Source organism: Carettochelys insculpta, chromosome 24, assembly GCF_033958435.1.
Source record: "Carettochelys insculpta isolate YL-2023 chromosome 24, ASM3395843v1, whole genome shotgun sequence".
Classification (NCBI taxonomy): Eukaryota; Metazoa; Chordata; order Testudines; family Carettochelyidae; genus Carettochelys; species Carettochelys insculpta.
The window spans coordinates 17,144,015-17,164,768 of record NC_134160.1 but is presented as its reverse complement, the minus strand read 5'-3'; the positions used below and the strand labels follow the sequence as shown (position 1 = coordinate 17,164,768).

Here is a 20,754-nt window from a genome sequence, read left to right as displayed (position 1 = left end):
TAACTGCAGCATTCTGGGGCTCATTTTCCATCAGGTTCAGACAAGGAAAACCTATTTCTCACCTAATCAAATCAATGTGAACAGACAGAGCATTTCACTTAATACTGCCATACACCAGCTGCTCAGAGCAGCTGGAGAGCTGAGCAGAGGGAAGGGTCAGGCCAGACCACTCCCCACCACACCCGGGTGGGCTGTTACAGCTATAGCTGGCCGAACAATAAGAAGCTGCTCTGATCCATTGATAAAGCAGCCCAGTTCAGGTTAAAACAAAAAGCAGTCAAGTAGCACTTAAAGGCCGCGTCTACACGTGCATGCTACTTCGAAGTAGTGGCGCCAACTTCAAAATAGCACCCGTCACGGCTACACGTGTTGGGCGCTATTTCGAAGTTGAAATCAACGTTAGGCGGTGAGACGTCGAAGTCGCTAACCCCATGAGGGGATGGGAATAGCGCCCTACTTCAAAGTTGAACGTCGAAGTAGGGCACGTGTAGACGATCCGCGTCCCGCAACATCGAAATAGCAGGGTCCGCCATGGCGGCCATCAGCTGAGGGGTTGAGAGACGCTCTCTCTCCAGCCCCTGTGGGGCTTTATGGTCACCGTGTGCAGCAGCCCTTAGCCCAGGGCTTTTGGCTGCTGCTGCGGCAGCTGGGGATCCATGCTGCATGCACAGGGTCTGCAACCAGTTGTCGGCTCTGTGGATCTTGTGTTGTTTAGTGCAGCTGTGTCTGGGAGGTGCCCTTTAAGGGAGCGGCTTGCTGTTGAGTCCGCCCTGTGACCCTGTCTGCAGCTGTTCCTGGCACCCTTATTTCGATGTGTGCTACTTCGGCGTGTAGACGTTCCCTCGCAGCGCCTATTTCGATGTGGTGCTGCCCAACGTCGAAGTTGAACGTCGACGTTGCCAGCCCTGGAGGACGTGTAGACGTTATTCATCGAAATAGACTATTTCGATGTCGCTACACTGAAATAAGCTATTTCGATGTAGCGTGCATGTGTAGACGTAGCCAAGGACTAGCAAAATAATTTATTAGGTGAGCTTTCGTGGGACAGACCCACTTCTGTGTTACAGTTCAGGTTACTGTGAGTTGTGGGGTCTGATCCGTTGTTCGAGAGTATTCAGCAACTGTCAGAGGCTGGTGAAAAGGGCCACTTATTTTAGCCCAGATGATTATTCATTCTGAAAATCATACTGAGAAGCACATCACTGGCTGTTCTGTTATTTAAAAAGTTTCAGCTATCCAATCAAAAAGCAGAAACATGACCATGTGACTCAGATAGCGTGTCAAAGAACATGGGCTGTGACTAATCAAAGTGAACAGCTCACAACCATGAGAGTGACCATTACACAGTGAAACACAAGGGGCAATGAACAGTAAGTCACAACCAGGCTCTAGCTGTGGATTACTGTCCATCCTGAAAATTCATAACAAGTATTACTCTAAATGAAAAACCAGCTCTGGTCCAAACCATGTTTATTTCTTGTCCTGAAAGGGAAAACGTTTCACAGCCAGATATAGGAGTTAGTCACTTCTGCTGCTCTAACGACTTTATGCTGTGGGGAAGCTTAGAATTGGCAGAGAGTGATGGCCGAAGCGCGCCCCGCTGTGAGGTTCCAGTCCCGAGGAATCTTTGCCCTGGGTTGTTTGGTTTCCCAGCAGTGGTAGAACAATAGATTGGCACCGGCAGCATCCGGTGAGCACAGCATGGTCTGCGGTACAAAGCTAGGATGAAGCAAATCCATTTCCACGTGGTGGAGTAGCCCACATTTAACACACAGGAGCCATCTGAGTGAGCGAGCCTTGAGGGAGCCCAAGTGGATCCTGACATGCTCTGTCGACAGGTTCCCACTGCGCAGACAGAAAGCTTCAAACTCAGCCAAAGGACAGACTGCTCCACAATAAAAAACTGGTTCTCTGAACTCAGCAGGACAGAGAATGGGAGAGGGGGAAGCTGGAAAGGTGTCTTACATGGCAACCTGTCTGGACAGTGACACGCATCAGTGAGTGCCTAATACCAGCTTCATTCTCCGCTCTGTATTGCTGGACTGAATTCAGTGGAATTACACCAGTGTAAAATTGGTGTAAAAGAGCAGAGGATTGGACCCAGAGTCTCCTTTTATGTTAACAGGAAAAGTCCTTTATTTCTCCTGTTGCTTAAATAGAAGCAAACCCATCATGTGAAAGACAGCTAGTTTTAGGGGTGGATGCAAAGAGAGTGCAGAGAGTCTTCCTGGAATAGCTCATTGCAGTTAGAAATGGAACAGAGAGGTAGCCATGTTAGTCTGTACGCATTTCTGCTGCTCTGTTTTGTTGCAATTAGAAACAACCACTTTTGGGTGGGCCAACCCTTGTCTGGTTCTGTGCTGATCTCCCTCTAGGAGAAGAGAAAGACAGCCTCTGACAACACAGGGGAATGCTCTTTCCAACCCGCTGTCCTCTCAGCAACTGAAACTATGTGATAATGAGAAAAATTAGGACGTGGGATGGAGCTGGGAATTTTAAATATCATGCAGAGACAAGCTTTAAGCCTTCTTCATCCTCTGTCAATCTCCGTCCATCCATCTGACCCTTGGCACTTACAGGACTAGACATGATTTTCTAGCCCTTTGCACGGCTGCCTAGACGCTGCATTTTGGAGCCTCCGGTGTCAGTGGTCACGACACAGAATGCGTTAAACTTGGCCAAAGTAGCCTCCTGAGTTGTTCTGGTGCTGAGCCTTCCCATTGTCACCTTTACACATTCTTTTCCTGTCCCCTTTACACAAACACAAATGGGAGGAAGCACAGACTGTAACTTTTTTGTAATGCTAAAATTACATGGGTTGCCTGCAGAATGCAATAATGTCCAGACAGCTACACATTCCAGCCTGCAGCGGTACAGCCAACATCAACAGATGGAGAAGGATTCCATTCGGAATGCTAACGGATTCCTCCCCCTGTGCTTTCCTGAGTCTAGGCAGGTCCTTTCCCTCACCGAGCCTAGCAGGTGTCCAGGAACTGAGTGCTCATTCACAAACAGGCATGGACACATGATTTAATGAAGGGCAAAGAGGCCTTCCAGCTGATGCTTGCTCCAAACGTCTGCTAAGCATTCTCCCAGGTGACCTCTGGAGGAAAGGCAGTTTTTTAACAGGGCTTTTGGTTTAATGGTATTTTTAAAAAATGAGACGAAAGGCTGAAACAAACAAATGCAAGCCTTCTCGTCTGCTTAGCTCGTTCCTTTTCCTAAGCAGAGTACTTCTTTCAGCTTGCAGCCTTGAATGGCTTTAGAACAGCTCGCACACTGTGCTACTCACAATACATTACTATTAACCCTGTGCGATCAGCGCAGTGAATGACTGAATGAAATAATTAATGAAAGCATTCCCCTGAATGACTGAATTGAGCTCTTGCAGTTCTGGCCTTTGCAGCCTACAATTATCTGCTGCACGAACAGGATTTCTGATTTGCAGGTTTTTAAAAGCTTCACACAATTAATATGAATCATTACTTCCAGTTTACTATAATAACAAGCTTTAAAATAAACCTCCTGATTTCAGAATGCCTTGAACCAAGATTTCAGTAACAACTGTCTCCTGTCCTATGGAGCTTTGATCTGAGTAAGAATCACCTACAGGTAAGTTTAACAGCAGGGGAGATTTTAAGAAGCCATCAGCTAATCAATTATTCTAAGCGAGTTAACAGACTGAAGGAGACCTCCAGCAATCTGACACTGGAGCAGACTTCTGCTGGTTAACACTATGCTAACACTTTTCCCCAGGGCTGTCACTAGTAAACCCTAGATTTTTTTTTTTTTGGTGGCTCTCCTCCCCACGCTCTGAACTCTGGCATTGCCTCCAGCAGACAAAGAATGCCTCAGCATGAATGCAAGACTGCTTTTAAGGGCAGGACAGAAGCCCGAAGCATAGTCAGCTGTAACTTGCACCAGAAGCCAAGGGAAAAAAAAGCCATTTAAGACATTTTGCTTCCTCTGCCTACAGACCACCTGGGTATAGGGGAATGGCAGCAGCTTCCCTCCTTCAGACTAACATGGCTGGGTTTCATTTGAAACTACAGTAATAACCCTTTTTCACATTTGTCACAGAAAAATCATCGGTGTGAGGATTAAATGCACCCTCCAGCCCCCTCCACTGCTCGCCACTTGTCTGCCTAGATGTGAGTCTCCTATTGCAGTCGTAACTGGTGATCCCTGGAGAATTGAGGAAGATTCTGACCCTTCTTACCATGTGCCAGCCCACTGAAATGAGTGGTGCTACAGAGTAACTGGGATCAGAGTCTGGTGCTGAAGGTGTAAAAGAGGCACTGGCAGACTGGTTGGGTGCTTTGATCATGGGATGTGGAGTGAGGAACCCTGGAGCCTACCCTCAAGGGTGCTGTGATGCATGAAGGTCTGTGCTGAGCCCTGAGCCATATCCTACTGAACTAGGCTCTTTCCACTTGGCCTTTGCTCATGAAAACATCTTTGCAGGTTCAGAGGCATCACCCGGTTAGTCTGTTTCAGCAAGAACGTAAGGTAACCTAGTGACAGATGATGCAGGAAGAGCTGAAGCACTCAATGCTTTTTTTGCCTCAGTCTTCACGGACAAAGTCAACTTCCTCAGGACGGTCCTAGACGATGCAGTATGGGAAGGTGGAGGGCAGCCATCTGTGGGGAAGGAACAAGTTCTGAGCTATCTAGAAAAACTAGATGTGCACAAGTCCATGGGTCTGGATTTAATGCACCCCAGGGTACTGAGGGAATTGGCAGAGGTCATTGCTGAACCTTTGGACATTATTCTTGAAGACTCTTGGAGATCAGGGGAGATACTGGGTGACTGGAAGAAGGCAAACGTAGTGCTCATCTTTAAAAAAGGAAAGAAGGACAATCCAGGGAACTGTAGGCCTGTCAGCCTTACCTCAATCCCTGGGAAAATAATGGAGGAAATCCTCAAGGAATCTGTTTTGAAGCACTTGGAAGAGGGGAAGTGATCAAAAGTAGCCAACATGGATTCACCAGGGGCAAGTCCTGCCTCACCAATCTGATTAGCTTCTATGACGAGGTAATAAGCTCTGTGGACATGGGGAAGTCAGTGGATGTGATATACCTTGACTTCAGCAAGGCTTTTGATATGGTCTCCCACAACATTCTTGTCCATAAGTTAAGGAAATATGGATTGGATCCTTGGACTATAAGATGGATAGAAAGCTGGCTTGATGGTCGGGCCCAACGGGTAGTGGTCAATGGCTCAATATCTGGATGGAGGTCTGTTTCAAGCAGAGTACTGCAAGGCTCGATTCTGGGGCCGGTGTTATTCAACATCTTTATTAATGACCTGGATGAGGGACTGGGTTGCACCCTCAGCAAGTTTGCAGATGACACAAAACTAAGGGGAGAGGTAGATTCGTTGGAGGGGAGAGAAAGAATCCAGAGGGACCTGGATAAACTGGAGGCCTGGGCCAACAGAAATATGATGCGGTTCAATAAGGAGAAGTCTAGAGTCCTGCACCTGGGGCGGAAGAATCCCAAACATTGTTCCAGGCTGGGGACCGACTGGCTCAGCAGCAGTACGATGGAAAGTGACCTGGAGTTATTGTGGATGAAAGGATAGATATGAGTAAACAGTGCGCCCTTGTAGCCAATGAAGCTAAGGGCATACTGGGGTGCATTAGGAGGAGCATTTCGAGCAGATCTAGAGAAGTAGTTATTCCTCTTTATTCGGCACTGGTGAGACCACATCTGGAATATTGTGTCCAGTTTTGGGCCCCCCCAGTATAAAAAGAATGCGGATTTGCTGGAGAAGTCTCAGTGAAGGGCAACAAAAATGATTAAGGGTCTGGAGCACAAGACCTATAAGGATAGGCTGAGGGATTTGAGCTTGTTTAGTTTACAGAAGAGAAGACTTAGAGGTGGTTGAATAGCAGCCTTCAACCTCCTGAAGGGGAGCTCTAAAGAGGAGGGTGAGAAACTGTTCTCAGTGGTGTCAGATGGCAGAACAAGGAGTAATGGTCAGAAGTTGAAGAGGGAGAGGTGTAGGTTAGACATTAGGAAAAACTACTTCACCAGGCAGGTGGTGAAGCATTGGAATGCATTGCCTAGAGAGGTGGTGGATTCTCCATCCCTTGAGGTTTTGAAGTCCCAGCTGGGCAAGGTCCTGGCTGGGATGACTTAGTAGGGGTTGATCCTGCTTGAAGCAGGGGGCTGGACTAGATGACCTCCTGAGGTCCCTTCCAGCCCTATGATTCTGTGAGTCCAGTGGCATCTTAGAGCCTAAGGCTTTGTCTACATGCTGCTTGTGAGGGAGGCGGGGAGATTTTTTCATTGGCAGTAGCCCTGACAAACAGTGTTTACACTGCCTGACTGCTAGCCTGACTACACTGCCTGCCAGGGCTGCATCACCACAGTCGCGAAAAGCCGTGTAGTGTAGACATACCCAAACAAATGTATTTGGGCATAAGCTTCCATGGGATGTGCCCATTTCATCTGATGCATGAAGTGGAAACTTCACTTTGGCTCTCTCTGTGCCCTGGGGAACTCACCCTCTTCCCAATAACGGTTCTGAGGGACTCGACCTCTGGGGAGCACAGCAGGAACCTGCACTGTTTGCTGTTCCTGCTGACTCAGCATTCCACTGGCTCGCAGCGAAGTCTCCAGAGCTTGCTCACTTGAAGAGGGCTTTGTAAAAATAACAGAAGCACTATCATCAAACCCTTGGGGGTTGTGGCAAGGATGGGGAATCACGCTGGAAAAGGCTGGGAAGATGAAGAGAGCTTCAGCTGCAAGAGCTTCTCTGGTGAAGGAGACAGAGGGAGCAGCAGGAAGGGGTCAGCAGTATCCCATCAGCACTGCACAGAAAATATCAGGCTGCCCTGGTGCATTGCACTGTACAGTAACCCCCTGCTTTACCTGGCTGCACGTTGCACAAAACTCACTTTAATGCAAGTTTCACACAATGTGAAGCAGCTGGGCTCTCAGGCAGCCAGGCAGGCTAAGAGCCCCTTCCCCCCGGATTCCCAGAGTGGCACCAGGCACCGCTCTGGGAAGGTAGGCAGAAGGATTTTAGCCCATTTAGCTCCCTGCCCCTGTTGGCAGCCACAGGGGCTAAGAGCCCCTTCCTCCTGCTTCCCAGAGCGGTGCTGCTTGACAGCCACACCCGTTCATGCCCGTTAAACCCCCCAACGGCTCAACTCCCCCAACTGCCCTGCCCTGCCCCTGCAGCCCCAGCTCACCCCCACCATGCACTGGGCTCCAGCTGTCAGCTGCTGCTGGCTTGCGCAGGGGCTCTAACCCCCTTGCCAGGTCAACCCACCCCTACTCTGGTTCACACCCCTTCAATCCTCCCCCTGCCCAGCTCAACCTCCCCCCGACTCCCCGGTGCCTGCGGAGCTCCAGCTGTCAGCCACTGCAAGAGCATGAGGCTCTACCCTGCCCAGCTAGATCCCACCCTGGCTCACACCATTCAACCTCGCCCTCAATCCCTGCAGCCCCAGCTTCAACTGTGTCCCGGGATCCCAACCCCTGGTGCGTGCGGGGCTCCAGCTCCAACCCTCCATCCACCACACCCACAGCCCCGGCTCCAACCCCCTGGCTGGGCTCAACCCCTGCCCCAACCCCCTGCACGCCCCAGCTCAACTGCACCCTCTCACCCCCGCTGCAGCCCTAACCCACCCCAGGCTTAACCCCCTGTTGCCTCCCAGGCCCCCAACCCATCCCCCAGAGCTCCCTGACTCATACGAAATTCTACCACATCAGTACTCAGTCCTAAGGAACACAGGAGGCTCATACTGAGTCAGTGGTTCAACTATGCCTGCACCCTGTATCTGACCAAAGCCAGTGCTAGACAGTTCCAGGGGAGGTGCAGCCCCCCCAAGACCCCTTGGGCAGGTGTGGGACAGTCTGTGCCCTCCTACCCAAGGAGAGTTTCCTCTGAGCATGGCACTACAGCTGAACAAGAATTGGCAGCCAGTGCCCCCACACAGCAGTGCCCAGGGTACCTGGCCCACTTGAATGCTCCAGGCATGTGACTGGACATTTTGCTACCCAAACACCATGTGTTTTCCAAGCAGCAGTGGGAGAGCCCCAACATTTAGCAAATCTGTACCTTCTTCGGCTTCCAGCTCCACCAGTGAAGACACCAACACGCCCATCTCCTGACATTTTTTGCTGTGGGCTTTTGACTTCATATGTTTAGTCAGATTCCCTAAAAGGAAACAAAACACACACCTTAGTCAATAATCGGTTTCAAGTTGACAAGTTAGGACCAGCTGTGGGGTCAGTTGCAGGTGCTCTCTCTGCTGGGAGAGATTTTCTGTTCAACTGCTTCACACTGGCTGAGGTGAGAGAGGGAGGTGTCTTCAGAGCAGCTAGAACACCAGGAGGGCACACATTTAGCAGATACTCCCCACCCGTGGACTGCTGCAATGTTACGGTGCCAACAAGGAGCAAGAAGAACAGTATTAGAAAGGCAACCCCTTAGCTTAGCAGCTCAGCCTGCCATCCATCTGAGCTGGCCCCAGCACATAGCAAGTAGTACTTTGGCTCCAGACAGGTGACACGCCGTTAACAGTGACCAAGGGATGGGGTGGACAACAAAACAAGGGTTCAGGGTGGAAGCTGAATGAGAAAAAAAATCCAGCTAAATGATATGTCCTGTGATTTACTATTTGGATACAGTTGCCAATAAGAAGCTCTAATAGAGCTGCCTGGGAAACAATTTCCATTCAGAAAAACACATCTGAAGAGGGGTTGCTGGAAGCTGGGGAGCCCACGGAGCCTTCCTAGCTGCTGCTGTCCAATGAAAATGTTGACAGAATCAACCTGTTTGCGTGGAACAATCAGTTCCCTCAAATCAGCATTTTCCAGTGGAAACTTGCTTTGTCTGAAGATTTTCCATCAGTTTGAGTAATTAGCAAGATAACTGACTAACTTCTGAGTGTGAGACCTGGAAAGCAAAGACACACTCATGTGCTGAAACAACCCAAGAAGAATCTGAATAGTAAGGGAAGAGGACAGGTGACCCCAGGTGTCACAGTTGGAAGGGCTGCTGGATTGTTCTGGCACATGCTGAATGGTTAAGTGAGAGCACACCTCCCCCATGACACTTCCCAGTCTACAGCTTGAAAGCATTTTGCTCTGGTACTGAGCAGTGACCAGTGTATAGAGGGTGAGTATCAGGAGACGTTTACAGTCTGTGAGGTATCCCCTGTAGGGGCATGGTCACACTGACACATGTATAACCAGCTTGAGAAAGAGCTACAGGACAAGCTGTAGGCACATCTACAAAGAACAGCAAAGGAATAGTTTAGACAGCCATACAGGTCGTTTCTGCCACTAATTTCTATAATTCTGAAAAAACCACAACTGTCTCTGTTGCTGGATTAATGGCACCATTTCTATTCTTACCTCTAGCAGAGGGAACCCCAGGTGAAGGCAGCGGAGGGGTGTGTAGAGCCCAGATCTGGGAAAGAGAAGAGGAGCAAGAGAAATGATGGGAGGAGTAAAGAAGAAAATTGCCCTTCTCTCTTCTTTACCCTTCTCCTGCCACCTCTCTCCTCCAGGGGCTGAGCCCTTTGACAAGAGGGAATGTGTGCCCTTGCTGCAGCTCCTTCAAGGGTTCAGAAGTGTCCAACATGACCCAGTCCCAACGAGCTAAGCCCTCCAATTTCATCCTAACAGGTGACATGGCACAGGCTTTCCTGTTGACGAAAGCCTGCCAAACCAAGCACCTGGAGGTCAGAGCAAGAAGGGGCCATGTAATCTGGTTGATTGTAACTAATTATAGCAAAACGTAAATGGTGACGGCACACCTTAGTAAATGAAACCCTGCTGCTACCTTCAGTAAATCTCTGCAGCTCACCTGGGGTGACAGAGGTGACCCATCCATGCTCAACTACTATCACAATCACCCTAATCTGATTCCCTGTGGGGATAGTTTACACAGGAAATCAATCAGGTGAAAGGTGCTGTGCGGGCACTGAGGTTTGGGAGTTCTGCTGCGGTGTGTGGTACCGCAGGAATTCTCCTGCAATGCCACTAGCCCTGGACTGGAGGAAAGACCTCAAGTAAAGAGGCCTGCTCAGCATTTCCTTCCTTCCAGGTTTCCCACACTGGCTGGCAGAATGATTCTTTGTGGTGCCTAGGCTGTACCGCAGGACACCCAACCTTTGCCCACCCGAGAGACACAGTGACTGCCAGCCAGGAGCTGCAAAGCTGCACTTCAGCCATGTAAGCTGGAGCAGAGTGCGGCTCCTCTAGTTTTACTATGGAGGGGCAGCCAAAGGAGACTGGCTTTGTGGAGGGAAACGACGTCAGATTGAAATCTGGCCTGTAGGCTGCGCTCTGTTCACTCCTGCTTGGCTTCATACAGCCCGGGCCTTGGTAACCTCACCCCGTCTGAGCACCACCCTTGCCAGCATTGGCTTAGATACCGCAGCTATTTGCAGCGAATGAAAGCACATACAATATCACACAGCACCCAAAGCGTCTCTTCGACAGCACACAGCGGTCACCTCACCATCTTATTTCACTTCTGCTTTTAACCCAGCTGTGCCCCAGACAGCACACTTCTTAGCCGGAGAGGACCTTCCAGCAGCCCTCTTCCTTGATGGGCTGGAGGCAATTGTAAAAGCCACATCCCCACGCAGCCTCACACACTACATTGCCAGGCCAATGGTGTGACTAAGTCCTGTCTGCACTACAGATGCTTTGCTGGCATAGCTATGTTGGTAGACACAACTTGTGCTGAGAGGGAATTTTTCTGCCAGCTCAGTAACACAGCCTCCCTGAACATCAGCTGTGCTGACGGAAGCACACTTCTTCTTTCAGCATGGCTGTGTCTACACTAGGGGCTTTGCTGGCAGAGGGATGTCAGTAAGGAGGTGTGTTTTTCTCATACACCCTTATGGATGTAGCTAGGCTGCCAAAACCTTGCAGTGTGAGCTGGCCTTAGACGGTGGGTGTGGGTGGATGTGTGTGTGTGTACTGATTGGTACGGCTCTGGCTGACCAGTGCTAAAACTTTTTTTATACTGAGCCTGCTCCCCCCCGACAAAAAAACCAAAAAAACTTAATGTCAAACAGAAATGAACCAGAGTAAGGTGTTAAATGCCGTGTCTCCTCCTCGTCCTCCCTTTCTTTTCTCCTTTTCCTCCTCTTGCCAGACAGGATCACACTTTACCACATGGATGCCGAAGCAAAACTGCAGGTGCGAATCCCACCTTTGCACATGAACCGGGCAGGGTGTGCATGCAGCGGTGCAGGCGGCTCTCGCAGTTGACGTGTGCGCGCAGCTTGGGGAGGTACAATTGCAACATTTGTTTCTGAGCGTGGAGCCCGGGGGGAAGTCGGAAAGGGCCTCCTTTTATTCACTTGCTTCTGAGCCTGGGTAGAGTGTGGGATCCCTTCCGTACTTCAGCAGCAGGTCTGGGAGGGCAGTTCCATTGCTCTCTCTCTCCGGCTCATCAGACGTTAGTAGGCACAGTGGTGCCCTACCATAGTATTGGCACTTCATTCTTTGAAAAGTGCTTTACTATAGCTGGAAGTCTGAACTAGAAGCCTGGAGAGAGGCTGGGGAATGGAACAGAAAGATTTCTCCAGTCATCTGACAAAATGTGGATGCCCCTCACTGGCCCATGGTTCTGAGGGCTGAGACAGACTGGCCAGATCCTCTGCTGGTGCCAATTAACATGGCTCCAGGCACATCACCAGAGCTACAATTTACACCAGAGGAATCCGGACCATTATTTTTGGAGCAATCTGCAGAATAAAGTGATTTGGTTTTCTGAAGTTTTTTTAGATCCCTTAACTAAAGCTAAACAAATCCAATGCTGAGGTCCTTACTCAGGCAAATTCCCCCTGAAATCAGCAAGTGTTTTCCTGAATAATGGTTGAGAAAAGAGCTCAGGAGAAGCACTATTTGATGCCCAACCAAGCCCTGGCTACTAACAGAATCAGCTTACCAAGTGTTCCTCCCTTGGAAAGAAGATAAAAATAAATAAGAAGGTGTGGTCCTGAGACAGATGAAGAGATTTATATTGGATAGCATGAATGACTATACTGAATATTAGGCAAGTAACTAGTCCACACTGGAGAGTATTCTGGGGCTTACGCACATGTTTGAAATATATCGGGCAGCTCCAGGAGAGCCAAAATCCTCATTAGGCCCCTGGATAAGAAAGAGGGGGTGCTCCGTGATCATGGAAGGGGCAGGGTTTTGGGCAGAAGAGCACTCTGGCTGCAATTTAAACGGCCTAGGGCTCTGTGTGCAGCCATTGCAGTGGTGGCACCCAAGCGCCCTGGGCCTTTTGAATTGCTGAGTGCCCAGGGCAGTTGCCCTTTTTGCCCCCTGCAATGAACAGGCCTGGGCAGCTCCAAATAAAACAGTGAACCTCTGCAAATGCTGAAGCAGCAGACTCTTGCAAAATCTGATGGCTACACGGTGCAACTCCCACACACAGATACTCTGCAGGCGGGCTTTCACAAATGCCTGATTGTCATTGTACATGCTCAGCTCGTCTGCTGTTATAAGGTCTTACTCAGGACTCAGAGCAGCTTAAGTGCTTGTGCTGCTTTAAGAAAGATCAGGTGTGCCTCCTTAAATCTTTTAAGTGGTGTAGCAGGGGGTTGGAAAACATTTCTTCTTTAAAATCCAAGAGGGAAATTCAATTCAGTAAACTTCATTAATGACCATTAGGTTGCAGAGTTAAAATAAAATGTAAATAATGGAAAAATTAAGAGTCTGGCTGCAACTTCAGTTTGACCACACTGCATCTATGTCACATTTTCTCTTTCTTTTATTAAACTTACACCACAACACATTGTAAGTGAAAACAACAAAGGGCCCAATGGCACTTTAAAGACAAGCAATTTTATTACGGCACAAGCTTTTGTGAGTTGCAAGTCACTTCACCAGATGTTTAATGGTAAGAATCTTTCATCTGATTAAGTGAGTTGCAACTCAGGAAAGCTTATGCCATAGTAAAATTGTTAGTCTTTAAAATGCCACCAGAGTCCTTGTTGTTTTTGCTGAAACAGACTAACATGGCTGCCTCTGAAGCCTGTCATCATACTGACTGTGCAGCATCCAGGTGGCCAAGATGACACTGTAGCAGGGATTATACCCACTTTCCCCGGACTTTACGCTGTGTTGACATTACTGAAATGAGTATATGAGTATCCCAGCAATTCTGGTACAGCCAGCAGGATGTCCCTGTTACAGACAAAAAATGAGATCCACCCCTATGCCGAGCATCATCTTTAACCTTTATAACACCCAAGCCCCACGCAAGCCCTCAGAATAGGACTTCAGTGGCTATGATGTGATGAGTTAGCCTTGATCTAGTCTCTGCACACAAATGAATTTTGTGCGCTGGGAATACATTAAAGGAACCATTTTATATCCTTGTATCTAGCCAAGGGTGTTGTTATTGCATATATTCACAGATTTTCAGGCCAGAAGAGGTCATTGAATTAACTAGTCTGGCCTTGCACATAACACAGGTATAGAATTTCATAGTTGCCCCTGTATTGAGGCCAATCACTTATTTTTAACTAAAGCATGTGTCTCAGGGAGGCATTCAGTCTTGAGGTGAAGACATCAAGAGATGGAGAATCCATCCCCTGCCTTGGCAGTTTCTTCCGATGATTAAACACCCTGATGGTTAAATACCTGTGCCTTGTCTCTCATTTGAATGTGTCTGGCTTTAACTTCCAGACATTATTTCTTCTGCTGTTGCCATTAATCTGAGTCCTTTTGCCCCAGTTCTCAGTCTACAAACCAGTTCCTCAATGAAGACATGCTACTGAAATTCATTCGTGGACTCTCAGGACACTTTCTGATGTCCAACGCCATTGACACATTCAATTGTACTAGCAAATAGAGAGATGTTTCTTGATGATTACTCTTTATATTCACACCAACGGAAGTTCGTGAATTAATGGGGAGGGGAAGAGGTACTGAACACAAGTGCTGGAACTAAAGGTGTTGCCACACCCCCGAGCTTGAAGCAGTAATAACAAACCAAAGAGATTCTTAGTCCCCTCCCCCCAACATAAAAAATTGTCCCAGCACTGCTGCTATTGAAGGGTTGCCTGAGAATATTCTGCAATGGCTCAATGTTCGTCTACATTTTTTTCCAACTGTTTAGAAAATATGTCAGCACATAAAGGTGTAATAACCTCTTTTAAATCCATATATCAATCTATGAGAACACCAGTTAACTTTTCCTGAGTTTTTAGCCGGACAGATTTATCCCGTAGGTTCTGAAACAGGACTGGCATACAGCTGAATTTGCTGGCCCCCTAATAATAAACTGTATCATCATGAAATTGCCTTTAATTTGCTATTTGCATTTAATATATTAATACGTTTCAATAACTTTAGTACCTGTTACACTCAGATTTAAGGAATTGCAGTCAAATTAATGAATGGAATAATATGTCTCAGGACATGAAGAAGTCTGGTGTCTGGAAATTGACTGGACTAAATTATTAAATTAACATCTTCTGCCAACAGGCCTATTATCTGAGTATATCTTACTTTAACAGAATTTTTTTTGTCTCTGTTAATGACAAAAACCAATCAAATACAGTGCCAGGGTAGGGAAAGCAACAGCTGCATTCAAGACTCTCTGTCCTATATGGTGTTCACAAACAATATCTGCGAAACAAAACTGCAGATCTTCAACACAAATGTGACGAGTGTGCTCTTGTATGGATGTGTGACCTGGCGTCTAAGAGTATAACCAGTATGGTTTCTCTCTAGCCATACTGAGAGGCCTAGAGCTCTTCTGCAGCCAGAATACAGAGCAGCAGCCAGTAACTGTGAAGCTACAGGTTACGTACTCACATCCCATCTACATTTCAGTACAACAGTGTCACATCAGGCAGGTAAGAAGAGCACATCCTAATGCTACCCACTGTTTCCACATAAAGAAACAGATCTCAAGATGGGTAAAGAAAACTTAGTTAACAGCATTTTGTCTGGCAGGCAATGACTTATCAATAGCTGAGGTTGTGGAATCACCATTCTATGATGATTGTCTTCACTTTTCTATGGACCACAATAAATTGTTCAGCCTTGTTTATTGGGACAGTTTAGGAAGCTCAGCCAATCAGAATGTAAGACTCTAATGTGATTAGTGAACAAGAGCAAAAACAGGAGTGGACTGGCACTCCATCTGTACTGGGCAACACGTAAAGATCTAGCCCTAGTCTGTGGCCTAGAAAAGATCAAAGGTTGAATGAGGTGGCTATGCTGAGGGTCTTTATACTGATAGGTAAGGAGACAACAGTTGTAGCTCCCACATCCACCATTAGGAAACAAGGAGTCATGGGAAAGACAATCACTGGTTAGCAATTGCTTCGCGTCTCCTATCTGACAAGAAAACTGTTTCCCTAACAAAGGCCATGGTAAGGTGTTCATTTGGTGATTGTTAAAACTGCCCATACGACTATAGGAAAAGGCACCACTGCAAGAGGGGAACCTTTAACATTGCTACAGAGGAGTATCTTTCCGAAATACACCTTTCCAGTCCATATTTTCAAACAAAATGTTTACATGAATTAAAAAACAAAACTTCCAAGATTGTTTTGTTAAACTAATATATATTTCCCTCAAGGCTGCAAACCTGGAACAGGTTGAACCTCTCTCATCTGAACCTTTGGTGCCGAACAAGAGAATCTCCTGGACCATGTAAGGTTAATATTGTCTAGCACATTACCAATACTTCCACTGCTTACTGGGTTCTTAGAAGTTAGAGGGAGGTAGCCGTGTTAGTCTATACCTTCACAAAACAAAAAAGCAGTCATGTAGCACGTTAATGACTAACAAAATAATTTATTAGGTGATAAGCTTTTGTGAGGCAGACCCACTTTTTCAGACCTGGAAATGTCTCCTAAAAGACTGAAGTAATTTAGAGCTAAATAACAGCACAGAATACTGAGAGCCAGGACTGGTGGCTGCAAACAAACTTTATGGGATCACAGGATACTCGGTCACACCCATGATAAGTGGCTGTTTGGCTAACTAATGCCATGCCAGATTATGGATGTTGCTGGATGAGAGAGTTCCAGATTAGAAAGGTTCAACCTGTATTTTGTAGAAGTTACTGCACTACAAGGAGCCTTGACGTGTCAGATGCACTTTACAGACACACCCAGAACCAATTTATAGATGAAGGCGCCTATACAATGCCTCAAACCCCCAACCCTACTGCCGTACAGGTACTGCAGTCAGCAGCCGCTCTAAGCTGTTGTTCTCTGACGGAAGCTACAACCATTGAGGCACCGAACGTCTGGACTTGGTCTGCTTCTCGGAGTCTGTTTCAATGTTCTAACAGGGGCAGGGGTTGGGGGAGGTTTGACAGATCTAGGACAGTCTCCACTGCTCCATATTCTTACCTGCGTGAACATGCTGAAGTCTTTGTGTGTTTATCAAGCACCTGATTAGACCTCCTGCATGCATACCATGATCCAGTTTGGATCAACAGTTGCCAATAAAAACATTTTCTGCCATTTTTGCTACCCAAATATTACAGCATTGTCCCGCTGAAAGGAATGCAAAAGGTAACAAATGGGATAAATAGGGAAAAGCAAAGGCACTCTGAATAATTATCACTAATTTTTGCAACAAAGGTGTTTTAAAACTGGTAATTTTTATCAAGCCAATGACCCTTACAAAAATAAGTAAAGCTGAAACATCTTCAGCTTGTCTGAATGTTTACAACATTGGCTCATTCTAAGGAGACCCATAATAGCTGAACGGAAGACAGCCCTATAGCTACCCCCGTGTGTTTTACCCTGACAGACAAAGTACACCTGGAGAACTGATTTTTTAAAAAGGCTTCTACTTAGCCATTATTTTTGCAGGTGCATCCAACTAGCTTACAGCCTGCAATTAATTACGGTTACAAACCTGCACCAAAGAACAGAGAGGTTGTTTATGAAGTCCTGACCCAAATGCACTCAGTTTAGAATGACAAAAATCAGCTTTGTAACCACCTAGCTTGCAAACTCCCTCTGAGATCTGAGAGTCAGGCTGGGTACTTTGTGCCTTGGACTTAAAGATTCCTGCAATGGAGTTTAGGTAAGGGGCTGGACTAGATGACCTACTGAGATGCCTTCTAGCCCTTGAATTCTATGAGTTGGTGATCACCTTGTCGGTCCACGAGGTTCTCCTGTAATTGGGTTGAATACAGCATGTCTGCATCAGTAAAGCAAGGAGATGTGCCTCCAGCAGGGAGTCAATTTTCATGCATTTCTGGGGTTGTCAACATTAATTACATTCCACAAGTCTGCAGATCAACAAGACTTCTGATCACTCAGATTTATGATCTATGCATTCATGTCATTGGATCGACATACAACAGTTTTGCCCTTAACCCTTGGCACCTCCTCCCTTTCCCTGGTTTCTTACTGAAGCTGAAGAGGTTTTTGAAGGAGCAAAGATCTTTCTGGGTGAGAGCCCCATTCAAAAGGCCTATTGGATGGTGAAGGCTTCTCTGTTTCAGGGTGGCAAAGCTGGGGGAAAAGAAAGTAGCTGGAGAGACGGAAAGAATGATGGTTTGAGCTAAGCATGCTAAAAAAAAAACTTAAAAGAAATTAAGTAAAAGGGAAGCAGCTTTGTCAGGGAAAACCTCAGAGGAGAGGAATAAAGCAAGAGGGAAAGAGAAGGAGACCAATGAATAGTAGACAAAGAAAATAGAAAAGAGACTGTGGAAAATCTTTGCACTTCAGGTGCATGGAGAAAGCAGAAATTCAGATCTGCTGAGTGCACTGAAAGGAGAATTTAGCTTCAAATTTGGTATTTCCATAATTGCTCCCACACTTCTAATGATTACTAAAATACTTTCTACAGCTGCCCCTAAAAATAGAGCCACCAGCCCCGGGTATTGTTCACTCAGCTTATTTCAATATCTCAGGACTTGAAGTGCACCCTGGAGCAGCAAGCCCATTTATATAATCAGATAACTGCATGGTTGTGTCCTAAATGTTGACTGGTTAACAAAGTGTGGGGTATTTCTTAGAAGTGTGGTCCAGTCTTCTGGGGTATTTACAATGTGGTTATGCAGCTGGCTTGTTCTCTTGTGCCGCAAAAAACAAAACCCATGCAAAGGTTGTCATCTCTTTCAGAAGAAGTGGATACAAGTAATATGTTCAAAAGCACTTACATGACTAAACTGCCTAATTACTATATGGGATTTAGGCTCCTAAGTCAATTGGACTCTTTGATAATTTTATCCAGTGTGCTTGCATTGCTTCCAGTCCCAGCGAAGATGTTGAGCTAAGGATTTTATACATCTGGCAGAACATTCCTGTGTTGTCCCTGTCCCTGTCCCTGTCCCTGTCTCAGAGCACACTTAACAAATGGCTCCACATTACAGCTGATAGTAGAATTAATACATCAATCGGTGTTTGCTTGGGAAAGTTAGCAATGAGCGTGGTAGGGGTGGGAAACATTGCAAATCCCCACATGCACCACTAGTAAGCCTCCTCCTGTTAGAAAGCACATTCTTCTTGGGAAAACTGTCTAGAAATGATGCATATTCTGCTGCAGCCATATGCAAGGGGGAAAGATGATAATATACAGCACAGATACTGTCTTTGAGAGCACTAGCATGAAGAGTCACCAAAGGTTACTCACCAAGTGATGAGACTGTGTTTGAATCCCAAATAGAAGGTGTTTCCCTACAGCTGCATGCTATTTAATTAAATCATTTGCAATGGGGTTCTTGCTAATCTCCGGGGCCTTTTTCATATATTTAAAAAAAAAAAGCAGATGGATCATAGCATAGTTGCTATACTGCAGGTGAATTCTGAAATGAGGTCACTGCTCTCAATGCATTGAAGCAAAACACAGCATTGTCAGTTCATGCAATTTCAGCCAATTACAGATTCCTTGTGCCACCACCCCACCCAATCCTAGGGGTTTCCAGAATCCAGGAAGGCCCTTCCTTCCCTGTTACTAATGCCCCCATGTAGGTTTGGTCAGTAAGTGAATACACTAAGCAGAGGAGCTAGAAGCTGACTGTCTCTTACCTTTGGTTTTAAATGCAAAGTTACAGTACTTGCAGACGTACGGCCTGACGTCTGTGTGCGTGCGAATGTGTTTCTTCAGCATGCTGGGTTTCTTGCAGCGAATTCCACATTCCTCACATACATACTTCCCTCTTCCACGGCCTCGCACATACACATACTCTTCGTTTGATTTGTACCTGTGAGCAACAGGTGTCATGATAAAAAAAAAAAAAAAAGATTCCCACCTCAACAGACGTAATAACTTTCCTAAATTAATTCAGCACGTTATTGACATCAAAGGGACGGCTGAACTAGCAATTTATCCATGGTCATCAGCTATGCGTAACTAGGCTAAACACAAAATATATTGCTGCTCTTTAGCCCAGTTGAGTCAAATGCCTGTCTCTCCTTCTTGAAGAAGGTTTTGTAATCTACCCTCATGTCTTCCCTCATGTCCATTGGGGCATATAGCAAAGTGTTTCACAGAGCTAAAGGACAACCTGAATTTCCTAATCCCCTCCCTTCTCACAAACCAAGGCAAACAGGGAAAGTTGACAGGAATCCAGTTTTTTGTATCACAACCTCTCTCATCTTCTGCAAAACTGTGACATGTATCACTCACTTCTTTAGACATATCCAAAAATACACATAAGTTGCTACTATACCGTGTGAACATCCTCCTCTAGCTAATCAGATAGATCCCAGAGATACCATATTTAAATTTTCAAAGGGATGATCTTCAAATCCAGCTTGATATTACCAAGATGTCGTGCTAAAACCTGCAGCCCGTGCCCAGAATTTCAGCTGACAAGAAAAATTGAATTTGTAATATTTTGTGCCAGAACAGAACATTAGGCTTTGAGGCTCCAGGTTCTCCCCATAGTGGGGCAAAGCAAGGGACCATGTTTGCTTGAAAGTGTGAGATTGTAGATCCTTCCTTCTTATCACAAAGTCGTGCACTGTCAGTCCACCCATTACCACAATAGAGTAGTTATTTTGAGGTGGGTATGAGTGATATTTGTGAGAATCACAGAAGTGACCTGCCTCTTGTAGTTCAGCGAACGGAAGAACAGAGAAACATCAAAGTTACTTATCAGGTAAATACAATAATAACAACAGACCAACAACCAAGGCACACTAAAGAGGCCTGGTTTCCAGAAAATGCAGAGTACCCACACTCTGAAAATGAGAGCTCCTTAAGGAGTCACAAATGGGGTATGCACAGATTGAAACTTGCCAAACCACAAATCATTTTAAATATCTTCAACAAAGTCTAACGTGAAAACTATAAGGGGAACGAATGCCATCAAATGGAGAAGGAATGCAGCATGGGGCTGCTTTGTCACGAGCTGTTTGTGTTCTTAGATAAATGATAGAGCGATTAACTTTGCACAAAATAGCTGTAATACAGAAATCCAGAGGACCACAAAGCTGAGTACTGAAGGAGTCTGACACTTTGGTTCAATGACTAGAACACTGGCTTTGAACTCATGTGATCTAAGTGCTATACCCTACACTGCTAGAGACATAAAATGTGTGTGAAACCTTGGGCAAACCATGTGGTCTTTCTGTAGCTCAGTTTTTCACCTGTAAAATGGGGATAACAAAACTTCTATACATCACAGGAGTGTTATGAACATAAATATGTTGAAAAGATACTGAAACTCAGATACACCAGGGAGTGGTCAGAGAAGTAACTTAGGACTAGTCGACATGGGGAAGAACAGGAAAATGAAACCAAGTTAACTAAAAGTGTGACCTTTGAAGT

The 20,754-nt window shown here is 46.3% G+C and overlaps 1 protein-coding gene across 4 annotated transcripts in view; it reads right to left on the bottom strand.

The window, feature by feature from the left end:
- Nucleotides 1-20,754, bottom strand: part of HIVEP3 (HIVEP zinc finger 3) — a 460,559-nt gene that overhangs the window by 14,583 nt on the left and 425,222 nt on the right. For 3 of the 4 annotated variants that reach the window (XM_074976609.1, XM_074976610.1, XM_074976611.1), the window contains exons 7-8: nt 19,008-19,183; nt 8,075-8,173 (exon numbers count right to left, since the gene is read on the bottom strand). In XM_074976609.1, coding sequence (XP_074832710.1) covers nt 8,075-8,173; nt 19,008-19,183 — 275 coding nt within the window. The remainder of the gene's footprint in view (nt 1-8,074; nt 8,174-19,007; nt 19,184-20,754) is intronic. The other variant, XM_074976612.1, reaches the window with a different exon arrangement.